A 12,285-nucleotide genomic window follows, 5' to 3' on the forward strand; every position below is an offset into this window, starting at 1 on the left:
CTCTCTATCCCTCTCCATTCCGCTCTGTAAAAAATCAATAAAATATATTTTTTTAAAAAAAAAGAAAGAAGAAGAAGAAGAAGCTATCTATGGTTCTTTCCATACTAGACTATAAACTTCATGAGAGCAGGGACTTCTGCCCACTCATCATGTGCACTGGTGGCTGACACTTAGTGGGTGCTCCATAAAATGGACAAACCTCCGTGGCTGCCTTTTAGGGGTACATAGCTTCCCCAGGGAAAGCTGTGGAATCCAAAGGTAATCCATGGCAGGATTTCCCAGAGGTGAAAAATTTGGCCCAACAGCCTTATTGAAAATGCCTACAGGGCTAACACCAACTGTGTAGCTAGCCCAGTGGTGTGTTAGATTTGTCAGGAGAGTTTTTAAAGAAACATTTGAACAGTGTAAAAATGCAAAATAATGGTTGTCTATTAGGCAAGTACTTGTTTATTGGTTGTGAGCTATTTCAAGCCCAAAGAAGCTAGTCCTTCTGAACTACACATTCTCTGGTGCTTAGCTTTAGCTGTCATTCAAACACAAAGTCACCAGATTCCACCAGCTCTTCTGCTCCTCAGCTTAGAGGAGCTTTGGAAACCTGCTGAGAAAGATTATCGCAGATTCTTTTGACCACTACCCTGATTACTTAAATGTGCGTTTTCCAAATGCCTGAAGATGGTGGAATGTGTGCAGAAGACTGGCTAACTCGGGGTGGGCGGGGATGCGCTGCACGTGATGGCGCCACTGGCCACTGACGCTGGGCTCTGGATCTCATCTCTCTGGCAGGTGCTGGGCGGTGGAGGATCCGGAGAAGGAGGAGGAGGAGGAGGGGGAGAATGGACCCTCGAGCAATCCGTATGACTACAGGAGACTCCTGCGCAAAACCTCCCAGCGCCGGCGCCTGGTCCAGCAGGTGTAGCCCCAGTGGCAGCCGTAATGTGCCCAAGACCGCTCCTTGCAGGGTCCAAAGCGCTGAAGTCTGGACCCCGATCTTGGCAGGGGTTCATGGGGAACCCTGGCCAGCTTTGGTGCTCAGAAGGCTAACACCTAGGAGCTCTTCAGATCTTCAGATGCCAACAGGCTGCGCTCCCGCTCCCGCTTGCTCACCCTCCACTACCACCAGCCCACCAGCCCCTGTCGCTGGCCTCCAATGCAGCTCTTTGTTCCCTTGGCTGCCACTCACTCCTGCTGATGCCTGGAAGGCGCCTGAGCTCACCTGACCCCCTCCACTCTCATTTGGGTGACTTCAAAGAGTTCCTATTTCCTGGAAACGCTTCTCCCAGGCGGGGGGGCCGGGGGGGGGGGGGCACGGGACACACACACACTCATGGGCAGGTTGAGTCTCTTAAAACAGAATAAAGCTTGGGTGGGAGAGGAAGTGCTAGGATGTGGGGAAGTTTTGAAGATGAACTTAAACTCGCGCCTTCCCTTCCCATGGTTATTAAGTTACTAAATAAAGGAAATGCTTTGGAGAGTCTGTGGCTTTCTGGGCCGGTGCCTTCTTCTTGGAGGTCTAGCTCCTGTGGTCCTGCTGTGCAGGCTGGGACGACTAGGAATGGGGGCAGAGCACCTCGCCTTCTGTCTCTACTATCGAACAACCCACCACCATCACCCCAAAGGCTCATACAAAATTACAACCTGTGACACAAACGTGGCTTCCAAATCTCCCAACACACACACACACACACACACACACACACACACACACAGCTTGCCCAAACACTGTGACTTCCTTTGGCCCCATCTATAAAAACTTTGGTCTACTGTTGAATGAACTGTCAGATGTTTTAGGTTCTCCCCGTCTGTAGATTTGAAGCAATCTCCCAGCTGTGAAATTTGGTGAATTTAAGATGGAGGGGGCCTAGCTAGTTTGGCTCAATGGATAGGGCATTGGCTTAAGGATTGAAGGGTCCCAAGCTTTATTGGAGTCAAGGGCAAATGCCCAGGTTGCAGGCTCAATCCCCAGTAGGGGACTTGCAGGAGGTAGCCAATCAATGATTCTTTTTTTTATTATTCTCTTTAAAAATATATTTTATTTATTTTTTACAGAGAGGAAGGGAGAAGGATAGACAGTTAGAAACATCAATGAGAGAGAAACATCGATCAGCTGCCTCCTGCACACTCCCCCCTGGGAATGTGTCTGCAACAAAGGTACATGCCCTTGACCGGAATGGAACCTGGGAATCAAACCTGGGACCCCTCAGTCCGCAGGCGGACACTCTATCCACTGAGCCAAACTGGTTTCAGCCAATCAATGATTCTTTCTCATCATTGATGTTAATATCTCTCCCTCTCCCTTCCTCTCTGAAATTCAAAATTCGTGCAAGGGCATTGGCCCCGCCCCCCACCCAGAGGCCTCTGCTGCAGCGCCCCCCCCCCCTTTGGCTTTGTCCCTGAAGAACCTGCAGTTTAATTAGCATATTATTATATATAATATATATATATATATATATATATATATATATATATATATATGTATATAATCAACCTGTTGGTGAAATATGTAAAGATGGAGGAGGGCAGTGGATGGGCAGAGGGGCAGAGGTTTGTCTTCCTTGGTCGATGTTTTTTATTTTGAAGTATGGTTGAGCTCTTCTAGGAAACTGAAATCCTCCGTGTCTTTGAGACCTGGAGAGGGCATAGGGAGGATGGTGCTGTGGTTTCCTTGAGGACTGATTGGAGGGAGGGTTCTGGCTAGGATGGGGTTTGTCCTGTCTGCCTTGCCGTGGCTCCTACATCTATGGCCCCGAGAAAGGAGACTTTGGGGAAATATTCGGGGAGAAGGTGATGGCCCGTGCGCTGGCTGATTACGTTTGCTGTACTGCTTGGTCACCTAGATGTAAGGTTTTCTCCATCCCAAAGAATGGGCGCCCGCAGGTTTCCAGAGACAACTCATGCAAACTCTTCAATTTTACAAATGAGACGCGCCCTGAGGGGCAACCTCCTGCTGAGACGGGGCTGCGATCCAAGGCCAAATGCATTCTATCTAAGCCTGCTCTTTCCCCGGGTTCGAGCCACTGCCGCCCCCGGGGTTATGACCGGAGGCTGTACGGATCACACCCCAGCTGCTGCGGGCGCGGCCGGCCCAGACACCCAGGAAACCTGCTCCGCAAGACGTGGCTCACTGGTGGGTCTTGGGAGCAAGCGATCTCCATAACCGAAGGTGGCCCAGCTCTCCGCCCCTAACCAGGGCTCAGGCTGCCCAGAGGTGTCTAGGGGTAAAGGCCAAGCTTCCTGCCAGGCCCCTTCGTCCACCCAGGCTTCCCGGCTGGTCTTTGCAAACCAGAGCCCTGGCAGCCTGGCTGGAAAGGGAGGCAATGACCCCTTCCTTAAATCCCCTCTGTTAGGTCCCTTGCAGACAGGATCCAGGCCAAAAGACGTTGTGAGAGTTTAAAATCAATTACATTCTCTCACAGCGACTGAGACCAGTGTGACCTGTCAGCGAGCAAGTGTAGGGAAGGCGGAATATTTATATTTCCTGTGCAGGTCAGAGTAACCGGTCGGACCAAGTGCCAGGTGATAGCGGGAGGCCGGGTGTAAGCAGTCCACTGCAAACTGGGAGAGGCGGTTTACTGGAAACTGGAAGCCATTCGTCATGTCTTGCAAAATCTGAAATGAGAATAATAGGAAAATCGCGAGATCCCCAAGCAGTGGGTAATGGAAAAGTACTGAGCCCAGGGGAAAGGAAAAGAATATGCCTAACACCCCCCCCCCCACACACACACACACACCCCCGCACTCCAGAATGGCAAACTGTTGGTGTAACACAATGTTTTGTGGGTTTTGTTGTTGTTTTTTGTATTTATTTGTTTTGAATCTTTTCCCATTTCCCTTCTTTCTCTCTCCTTCGACATGTAAACACAGGAAGGGCATAAGGGAAAACCTGTCCCATACACGCTTCCTTGGCGGACCTCCGACGCGATCTCTGGATAATCCACATACAAAAAAAAAAAAATTAAAAAAAAATAGGTCAGCCAAGGGAGCGGCCTGCAAGCCCCGCAGAAGTGTGGGTCTCTCTCTCTCCCCTTGGAAATCTTCCCCCCCCCCCCAGCTGGCCGCCTCCCCTTCCCAGTTGGAGGCCGCCTCTTTTGTGAACTAATGACTGTAATTATTACCTCCCAGAGCTCTTTTGTTATCTCCAGCCCCAAGCCCAGCAAAGGGGGTTGGGGGGTAGGCTCTTTTGTGAAATGGGTCTGTATAAAGCAAATTGCCATCTAGGCGGGATGGTGTTAAGGAAGGACAAAACGGATCCCGAGTGCCTCTGAAGTACGGTGCTACATGAAACCTGCAAATACTACCCTTGGATTCAAAGTATTCCGAAGCTGTGGGATTTAATGGAATAGAATTTCAAGCCACCGAGTTCTAAAAAATCCGTGAAATCCAGGTGTGATTTCTATCTTCCTCGTGTTTTCATCCTCTTCATTCTTCGGGAATTGTGTGTGTGTGTGTGTGTGTGTGTGTGTGTGTGTGTGTTAAAAATCGTTTTAAAGAACTTACTGTTTTCTATCAATCATCTATAGTAGAAAAGTCCTGCCACCCCAGCCGGCTGGCTTGAAGGGAAACGTTTGCAGGATTTGGTGTGGATTTAAACAAAGAACCGGGGTCTCGGGCGCGGATCTGCACGGCTGAAGCGAGAACCGCGAAGCCGCGTTTTGCCCCAGAAGGCAGAACCACCGCAACATGACTCTCCCCGAGTTGTGAGTGACCTGGCTTCACTGGGGCATTGGGACCCGGAGCCACAGTGAGGATTGTGTTGGCGCGCGCCTCGCGCCCACAGCCCGGTGCAGGCTTCTGAACACAGCCCGCTCTGCGCCCTTCCCCGCGCCCACTGCCCGAGTGGGCCCGGCGGCCGTGGAACCCACGGAACGGCTCCTTCGGGATCGGGATCGGGCACGTGGGAAGAAGACAAAGCTGAGTAGAGACAATTGACCAGGCTTCCTCGTGCCTCGAGACACTGGAGTGGAACTTGCGGGCGGCCATGCTAGCCCCACGATGCCCTTTCTCAGCCAAGGTCCAGGGGTGGTGGCAGAGATGGAGGCTCCGTGGATCTCTGCTTTGGCAGCAGCTTTAATGACTTGGTTAGGAGGTCAGAGAGAGAGAGTGGTTGGAACACAATGGAAAGGAGAAGCATTTGCCCAAGGGGAGCAGCACACCAGGAAAGAACGCTACTGCGGGGAGGCCGAAGGCAACCCTTTCCCACCCGGTTCATCCTCCTCACCCTTCTCTCCACCAGCTTGATGTGCGAGAAGATCCCTGCTAGCTAGTTGGCTTTAAAAAGACAATGCTAACTCAGTGGGTTTTGAATTATCGGGGCGCCCTCCCTTTGTGTAACAGCTTTTAGAAAAAGGAAATTGTAAGAGAGAAAAGACTTTTAGCTTCCTTAGAAGAGGAGAAACCCTTTTTCCACAGGCCACAGATATAACCAATTACTCCTCCCCTCCTACACACACACACACACACACACACACACACACATTCTATCCTAGAGATTTTCAGGGGGAGAGAGGGCCATTGGTTTGAGACCCGCTAAAAAGAGGGCCCAGCAGGAGATGCCTTCTTTCCGCCTCTGATATGGAAAGCTCAGATTGTACAGGGGTTTCTGTGCACGCCTCCGACGCACCCACCGATTTCTGTTACATGTAAGAAACGGCCTTTCCGCCCCTCCACCGGCCAAGGTCACAAATGACCCGATTCCATCCATCCCCCATCACCTGTCAATCCAGCCAATCCTAGCTGCCCTCCCTTTCTGCTCTTCCTCAAACCCCTTCCAAGAAGTTACCATTCGTTTTATTTTTTCCTCCAGCCCTAGGTCCTGGGTGGGTGATAGACTAACGTGGATTCCAGCAAGGATTTTAATTGCCTCAGTTGGCAGTCTTTTTCCCCATCCATCAGTCAGAAGCTGGAAGGTGGATGGGTCGGGCGGCAGCGCGCTCAAAAGCCCAGGACTGGGGCGCCGCCTGGGATCTCCTGGCTCAGTGGGCAGGCATTAGGAGCTACTAAGAAGCTGAAATGAGCCCATTAACACGTAGGCGCCCTTCCCCCACCATCCACTCTCCTGAGCTCCAGAACCGCTCCGGATTCTGGCCCTGTCTCTCAGCTCTCGAGGTCACAGCGACCCTAGCACCCACTTGAAGGAAAGCGGGCTGGGAACCGCGCGCGTCCTCCTCCGCAGCGGGAGCCAGACCTCAAACAATACGCTAACCCCAGCGAAGGTAAAACTGCTCCCCGCCAGCCTTCCCACCGCTCCAAAGTCTCTGGTCCGCCCTTCCCAGAGGCCAGCGCGAAGTCAGCCGCGTTAGCACCCTGGACAGCGCACCGGGGCCGGGCAGGGAGGCGAAGCCGGCTGTCTCCCGCCTTGCCCTCTGCGGGAGCTCGCCCGCACACCTCCCTCCCACCCACTCACTCCGACTCCAGCTCCTGAGCACTGTCAGTCTCCCATCCTGATTCAGCGCACTCCCGCCGCCCGCTCATCCACCCGCTTCGGGTTCCCTCGCCTTCAAAATCACTCAGGCGCTCTGCGCTCTCCCCTCTCCTGGCTCTGAGCCTTCCCTACTTAACATTCTAGGCTTTCAGAGCGTGGCCGCCACGTCTCCAAGCCCTAACTCCAACACACACACACACACACACACACACACACACACACACACACACGCCCACGCAGACACGCACGTTTCCTGTCCCTGAGTGAAACCCACCCGCGGCTGCGCGGGCCCCCGCGCGTTGCCCTCCTCTTGGCACACACGCGCACACACGCACGCGCGCGCAGGACCGAGCCGAGGGCAGCTCGCCCGCACTTCGCACTCGGAGGCGATCTGCTCCAGTCTCACAGCGCAGATGGCATCTCCGGGCTCCAGCTTTTGGTCTTTCGGGTCTGAAGATGGCTCCGGGGATCCCGAGAACCCCGGCACAGGTAGGAGAATCTGGACCTGTAGCAGGCGAGCTTTGAGGATGGGCTGGGGTTTGCGGAGCTAGGGAAGAGAAAGGAGGTTTTTCCACCTGCAATGGGAAACTTCAGCGGCTTCGTCCTCCTTTCGGGGTAGGTCCCTGGTGGCCCAAGAGACCTAAAGGCCCGCCCGCAGGTCCTTATCCCCTAAGAAGACACCCCAAGAATCCTGGGTCTGCTCGCAGAAGTCCGGGCGAGCCTGCTCCTCGGAGGCTTTTCCTAGACCCCTCAATTCCTCAGGCCTGGGACACTGCCACCATCTTGGTGTTTGGATCCTAGAGAGGGACCGAGTTGCAGTGGGGAAAGGACACATCAGGAAAGGGAGAGAATTGTTGGTTTGAAAGGAGAGCCTGCTAGGAAAGGGACAAGCTCGGTGTCTAGGAAAACTCGCCTGAGCGAGGCAGGAAGGGGAAGGAGTTGGTCTGAGCCGACTGATCTCTAGAAGCCGCGATGTGGGCTTCACCTTGGGGAAAGAATCAGTAAATTTAGGGTGGAGGGTCGGGTGGGATCGCCAGATCCCCGCGCACTTCCCCCACCTGCCCCCGGTGCCAAACCCGGGGCGGCCCCTTCTGAGACACCAGGTTTATTGATACTGTTTCCAAAGAACGAAATTTAGCGCATCCCTCTGTCTGTTCTTCTCTTTCTGCCTCGCTGACCTCGTGCCCTCTTTCCCCACAGCGAGAGCCTGGTGTCAGGTGGCCCAGAAGTTCACTGGTGGCATAGGAAACAAGCTGTGCGGTGAGTGCGGGTACCCCGGGGCAGGAGGCGAATAGGACTGGGCGCCTCGGGGGCCCAGCGCAAAGCCGCCTTCTCAGCTCTGAGCGGCGGAGTCGGGGTTACTCGGTGCGGGGTGGACGAGGGCTAAGGAGCCGGGTCCAGAAAGCAGCTGACCGAAATCTGCGCGGGGTGTCTTTGCCAGCTCTGCTCTACGGAGACGCCGAGAAGCCAGCGGAGAGTGGCGGGAGCGAGCCCCCGCAGGCCACCTCCCAGAAGGCTGCTTGCGCTTGCAACCAGAAGCCCTGCAGCTGTCCCAAAGCGGATGTCAACTATGCATTTCTGCACGCAACAGGTAAGGGCGCGGCCTCGCTGGGCCCCTGGAGCCAGTGCCGGAGGCTCTGCCCGTGCCTAATCAGGCGCAGCGAGCCCTACCTTCAGCTGGCTTCCAGATGGAGGGCGGAGGATGACTTTAGGAGAAGCTTCAGCTGAAAAGTGAGGCACGCAGGGCCTGCCACGGGTCTGAGACCCAACCCCAGCCTCTGCGCGGTGCCGGGCACCCGGGTTAGAAGGGGCTTCGGTGTTTTCGCGCCGGGAGGTCCTGGTCGGCTTCTTGGTGCTGGTGAGACCTCCGGTGGGATTTGGTTTCCAGGTCAGAAGTGCAAAGACTGTCTTTAGAACTCAAGAGTAATTTGTAGCTGCGATTTCACAGAACGATTCTATTCACGTGAGAACTTACATACTTAGTCATCCAAAAAGCGCGCATGACACACACACACACACACACACACACACACACACACACAGAGAGAGAGAGAGAGAGAGAGAGAGAGAGAGAGAGAGAGAGAGAGAGAGAGAGAGAGAGAGAGACTTGGAAACAGCGGGCCTTCCTATTCCTAATGGGTCCGAGTTCCTAATTTCGCATGTTCCGCTTTGCCTGGTTTGCCCAAAGGCATTGGTTCCTCAAACACTTCTGAGATGGACAATTTCCATAACCATGTGGGATGATTTACTGAGAAATAACGTTTCCGAAGAACCCCTATGAAGAAGCACATTCTGTTTTTAAAAGAAAGCAATGAAGTTTAGAATTGAAATGCAAGAATTCATTTGGGGTGGGCAATGGGGAGAAATACTAATTTCTCTCATTCCTTCCTCTTTGAAAGAAAATGCTCTGCGTTTCCAGAAGATTTTTTTTAAACATACGATTACCAGTTGATAGAGAAATTGCTAGATCAGATCTTGCCTGGGTATTTTCATAGTAAAATTAAAATGTGGCATTTTGATGACAGTATTCTGGACATATTGGGTTACATAAGATACTATATTGTTAAAATTAATTCTACCTTTTAAAAAATAAAATAAAATGTGGCATTTTGATTCCATTCCTTAGACCTACTGCCAGCCTGTGATGGAGAGAGACCCACCTTGGCATTCCTGCAGGATGTTATGGATATTTTGCTTCAGTATGTGGTGAAAAGTTTCGATAGATCAACCAAAGTGATTGATTTCCATTACCCTAATGAGCTTCTTCAAGAATATAATTGGGAATTGGCAGACCAACCACAAAATTTGGAGGAAATTTTGATGCATTGCCAAACAACTCTAAAATATGCCATTAAAACAGGTATTGTCCCATCAGAAATAATAAAACTCCTTTTTTCTTTCACAATCTTTATTTTTGCTATAAAATACTTTCTGTTTTGTGGAGTTACTGATATTTTCAAGTCTACAAAATTTTTCATCATTTAAAAAATAGACATTATTAGAATGATCTTACTAATCAAAAGCACCCTTTACTATTGGTGTTAATGATTCTGAAGTTGGTAATGTCAAAACATTATCTAATTATAAATTGTCATATTTTACATTGCACATATTTGGTCAAAGAGATTAACAACCGATATAGAAAAAAGCATTTGTCAGCAGAGGCCAGTAGCAGGGACCCAAAATGCAAAGAGAAAAACAAAAAAGGTAGGGGGGTATGAAAATGAATGCTCAAAAAATATGATCTAAACAAAGCCCAAATGCTAATAATTACTTTGGCATAGAAAAGGTGAGAATTTGGACAAAGCATCCTATGTAAGTATTGATCCAGAGGGATAATATTTTTACATTGTCTCAAATGGTCAACACTTTAGATTTGAACTCCAGTTTGTCTCTGTTTTCAAAGAAATTTACACAAAAGAAAACACAATTCAAACTATCTTAACAATTTAGCCATATTATACAAAATGTGCACTTCAGTCACTCTGTATATAAGATAAGGAGGGTGGTGGATTGGGGTAAAGAAAATCAGATATCCTTAGGAGCAAATTTATTGCTTTTTTACAGTACTCTTTACCCTCTATCCATTTTATAGTGCCAGGTGTACTATTTGTTTGGGTGCATTTTAAGTTTTAATTTTGTCTACACAAAATTAGCTATTCATCTCCCAGGTCATGATTACTCCTTTCTTTTCTACATCATCTCTAATCATCCTGGTACTTCATTAGAGCAATAAAAATGACTGAATTTTCAGGGGGAAAGAGAGAACTGTGGACCTAAATTGATTTGTGGCTAATTGATTTGAAGTTAAATTTGATCCATATCATTCTAATCAACAACAAATATTTAAAGAATGTCTGCTGTGTGATTTTAGCTCCTTGTGTGTGTGAGTGTGCATGTGTATGTGTGTGTGGTGGAGGGGTGTTCTTCGTACATTCTTTAAACCAACAGAGGAAATGTATGCAATGAAGAAACCTTAGGAAATTAATTTACTGAATCATTGATATCCACTTTTGTGAGACTATAGGCTTAGGACTAGATATATAGGGAAAGGAATTTAGTTTGGTGATTTCTATCAAATTCCATCTGTGCAATATGGTTTTGAAGGCTTGTTGGATATTATTCTCAGTTATGTTCATAGAGAATCCATATGATTTATATACTAGGCATTAAAGATGTTTCTTTCTCCCAGTTTTTCATGTATCTGTAAGTACAAACCTGAACAATGCTTTTAATTCATTTTTTTTTGTTTAACCCATTCCCTTAACTAATATTTAAATGTTAATAGTAAAATGCTACCTATTCTTTTTCTACCAAACCAAAAAGAATCTATACAAATGTTTCACATCTTTCTCCTTAAAATCTGGTGGTGTCTGAAATACAATTTAAAGACAAGATAATGGGAAATGCAAGTCAATGGAAGTAACTGTCAATATTCCATTTAGTGTCAGGAAAACATGGGTAAATTCACTTCTTTGATTTTTACAATAATGTTTTTATCTCTTTTGGGCAAGTATAGCTCTCATGCATGTTATTTAAAGTTCAGGAAAAATACGATTGATTAAGTTGGATTTTTAAGCAAGGCATATTGATATTAATTCAATATCAATATTATTCATGACATACATACTCTTCTCCCTTACCCTCAAATAGCATTTCAAAGAATTAACAGTCATCTTCTCTATAGCATAAACTCCTATAACTTGCTAGGTTATAGGAGTTTATGCTATAACTTGACAAAAAGTATTATTTAGGATCTTTAAAGTAATTACTACCCTGCTACATTAAGCATTTTTATGCTTCTCAGAAGATTGTTTTTTTAAAAAATGCATCTTATAACCTGCTTTCTATTGAGAGCCGTTAACCTAAATTTCCACTTGGAATTCAAGCTTTGAGTGGAGTGAGGAGCAGTGGGGAAATAATGCCTTCATGTTTTGATAAAATTACCTCCATAAGAAATACTAGGACCCAAAACTGCCAAAAATGATAAGAATCCTAGAATAATTAGCATTTGTGGGGGTCCTTAGATTTGGTGGCAGTGGTGATGGTTGGGTGATGGAAGGGTTAAATGTCTTGAACCTTTTAACTAAACCTTCAGTCAAAGGAATTGAAGGGTTAGAAAGTGAGACCTCCTTCTGTGCATGTTACCCTTACAAAGAGAACAGTTGGAGGACTTAAGGCCCCTCCCCAACTGATTCTAGACAAGCAGTCTGTGCATCCTTCCTTCTCATTTGCTAATCTGTGGGGAGCATTCGAGAGCCTGGAGCGGTTCTAATCTCACCTTTCAAACTCACTGTAACACTGGCTGCTCAGGCTATCCTGATCACCTGATTCCTGGCATAGAGTCTGCCAACCCAGAGCCCTTTTGGGGCGGCGGCAGCAGCAGCAGCAGCAGCAGCAGCAGCAGCAGCAGCAGCTGGATGCCAGGGCTGTCAGGACAACTCGCAAGCTCCAAGGAAGGTCTCTCACTCTTCTTCTTTCAGAGAGCCCTGCCTGGATTACCTGCAGTTTGTAAAGGTCATTTGAAGGGAGCAAAATGATATTTCTGTAGAAATCAAAAGATCATGTTGTTCTGATCTGTCAAACTATCACCCTCTATATTTTCACATCATTATCAGGAAATAAACATTTTGAGGGAAAAGAGATTCAGAAAAATGGGCGACCAAGGCCAAAAAAGAAATACAGAAGGGAGATGGGCCACTAAAGTTTCAACTTTGTTCCCACCATTTCCCAAAGGCAGTCATCAGGGGCAACTGGTCTTCTGACATTCTGGACCACAACACAGGCCTTGGACTCCCTCTCAATTTTATGCCAATGTTTTCATGCCAAAGTTTCCTTAGAATTAAATAGTGTGTGCTAGCAAACAC

At 48.4% G+C, this 12,285-nt stretch overlaps 2 protein-coding genes across 2 annotated transcripts in view; both read left to right on the forward strand.

Moving 5' to 3' along the window:
* MYO3A (myosin IIIA) overlaps positions 1 to 1,272 on the forward strand; it is a 184,033-nt gene extending 182,761 nt beyond the window's left edge. Inside the window, exon 34 of the mRNA XM_036460222.2 lies at positions 784 to 1,272. Within this exon, the coding sequence (XP_036316115.1) occupies positions 784 to 916 (133 nt within the window). The 3' untranslated portion in view covers positions 917 to 1,272. The remainder of the gene's footprint in view (positions 1 to 783) is intronic.
* Positions 1,273 to 6,330: 5,058 nt separating this feature from the next.
* GAD2 (glutamate decarboxylase 2) overlaps positions 6,331 to 12,285 on the forward strand; it is a 60,449-nt gene continuing 54,494 nt past the window's right edge. Inside the window, exons 1-4 of the mRNA XM_036460232.2 lie at positions 6,331 to 6,907; positions 7,619 to 7,678; positions 7,860 to 8,009; positions 9,045 to 9,278. Of these exons, the coding sequence (XP_036316125.1) occupies positions 6,832 to 6,907; positions 7,619 to 7,678; positions 7,860 to 8,009; positions 9,045 to 9,278 (520 nt within the window). The 5' untranslated portion in view covers positions 6,331 to 6,831. The remainder of the gene's footprint in view (positions 6,908 to 7,618; positions 7,679 to 7,859; positions 8,010 to 9,044; positions 9,279 to 12,285) is intronic.

Source organism: Pipistrellus kuhlii, unplaced genomic scaffold, assembly GCF_014108245.1.
Source record: "Pipistrellus kuhlii isolate mPipKuh1 unplaced genomic scaffold, mPipKuh1.p scaffold_m20_p_1, whole genome shotgun sequence".
Lineage (NCBI taxonomy): Eukaryota > Metazoa > Chordata > Mammalia > Chiroptera > Vespertilionidae > Pipistrellus > Pipistrellus kuhlii.